The following is a 1,356-nucleotide window of genomic DNA, read 5'->3' on the forward strand; positions in this document are numbered from 1 at the left end:
TTAACGGAACATTGAACAAGTAGTTGTAGTTATCGCGACACGCAAAAAAGCGTAAAATAGATCGAGATTCCTTTACGTTATTTCAAAAAATTTTCATCTCGATTCATTATAAATCTTTGTTTGTTTGGCATTGTGCGACTGTATCGATATTATCTGGCACAGATCGTGAAAACAGTTTATTTACAAGAAACTTAAGGACTTGATACTTATTTATAATAATTGGATGATACAGTTGCACAATAATTATCTTCAATCGACAACGAATTCTCAAACAGAATTCGTGATTAATTGTGACGGTTAAATATAAGAGGAGCTTGTGATTGTGAGCTATGTGTACGATATAAATTCATTAAAATTCGATGAAAAGTTTGTTCTCTATAATTCGCATTTCTAATGGTAAGAGAATCTCATATCGCTTAAAAAGTATAGCGGATTATTTACAAATTCACAATTTCGCCCGGACACGATACTTATTTACTACAAGTGCGAAACGTCGAATCTTATCTTTGAATTATGGCGTCACACGTAAAACGATAAACGAATCGAAGAATCCTTCTGTTATTATGGCAAGACAACGGTTACATCGTTACGGCCGAGCATCAATCCTGTAACGATATTTGTTTATGTTATCTAAAAATGTCCGTTTCGTTATTTTTTCTTTTTATGATTTATTATAATTGGCAATTAAAGCGTATTTCATTCGCGCATGATGGTATATTTTGGTTATTCGTGCACGCTTTTATCGAACATCTTCTCAAATGAGAAAAGAGAAGGAAAATGCACCGTTAGCTCTTTCTAATAAAAAATAAAAAAAAAATATATATATATATATTAAAAAAGTTCCAGTCAATCGTTAAAACACCGTTCAAACATATTCCTCGGATGGTTTAGGTATATTAGCTGGTAATCTAAGCGTACTTGGAACACGATTGGCACTGTCTGGAAGTTCCGCGATATCGATAAACACTCCGACCAAACTATCAAAGTTCAATCCCCAATTCAACAAATAATCCCAGCTCAACGCGGTGGTAGTGGTTGATGGCGAGCCGCTGTTATTGGGTCTATATAATCCACCCATATGCGTGGATAAATCATCGTCAGAGGCTACTAAAGTGCTCAAAGAACCGCGGAAAGAGCTGTCGAAACCGTCGTAATTCACATTCGGTGGCAATGGTGGTTTCGTCGTTTGAGCAGACTCGTTGTTACGTTGATTCACCTCCTCGTCATCCTGTTTCGCAAACGGATTATCCGATCGTTTGTCACCGACCAACGAGGTGTTGTCGTACTCGGAGCACGTAAAACTGTCGTTACCGCTCTCGTCGGTCGTCGACGAATTTCTTCGTTCCAGTCTCTCGA

At 37.3% G+C, this 1,356-nt stretch overlaps 1 protein-coding gene across 1 annotated transcript in view; it reads right to left on the reverse strand.

The window, feature by feature from the left end:
- Nucleotides 1-6: 6 nt before the first annotated feature.
- LOC102676381 (cadherin-related tumor suppressor-like) overlaps nucleotides 7-1,356 on the reverse strand; it is an 81,958-nt gene continuing 80,608 nt past the window's right edge. The window contains 1 exon segment of the mRNA XM_031511632.1: nucleotides 7-1,356. Within this exon segment, the coding sequence (XP_031367492.1) occupies nucleotides 866-1,356 (491 nt within the window). The 3' untranslated portion in view covers nucleotides 7-865.

The sequence above is a fragment of the Apis dorsata genome, unplaced genomic scaffold (assembly GCF_000469605.1).
Source record: "Apis dorsata unplaced genomic scaffold, Apis dorsata 1.3 scaffold_339, whole genome shotgun sequence".
NCBI lineage: Eukaryota > Metazoa > Arthropoda > Insecta > Hymenoptera > Apidae > Apis > Apis dorsata.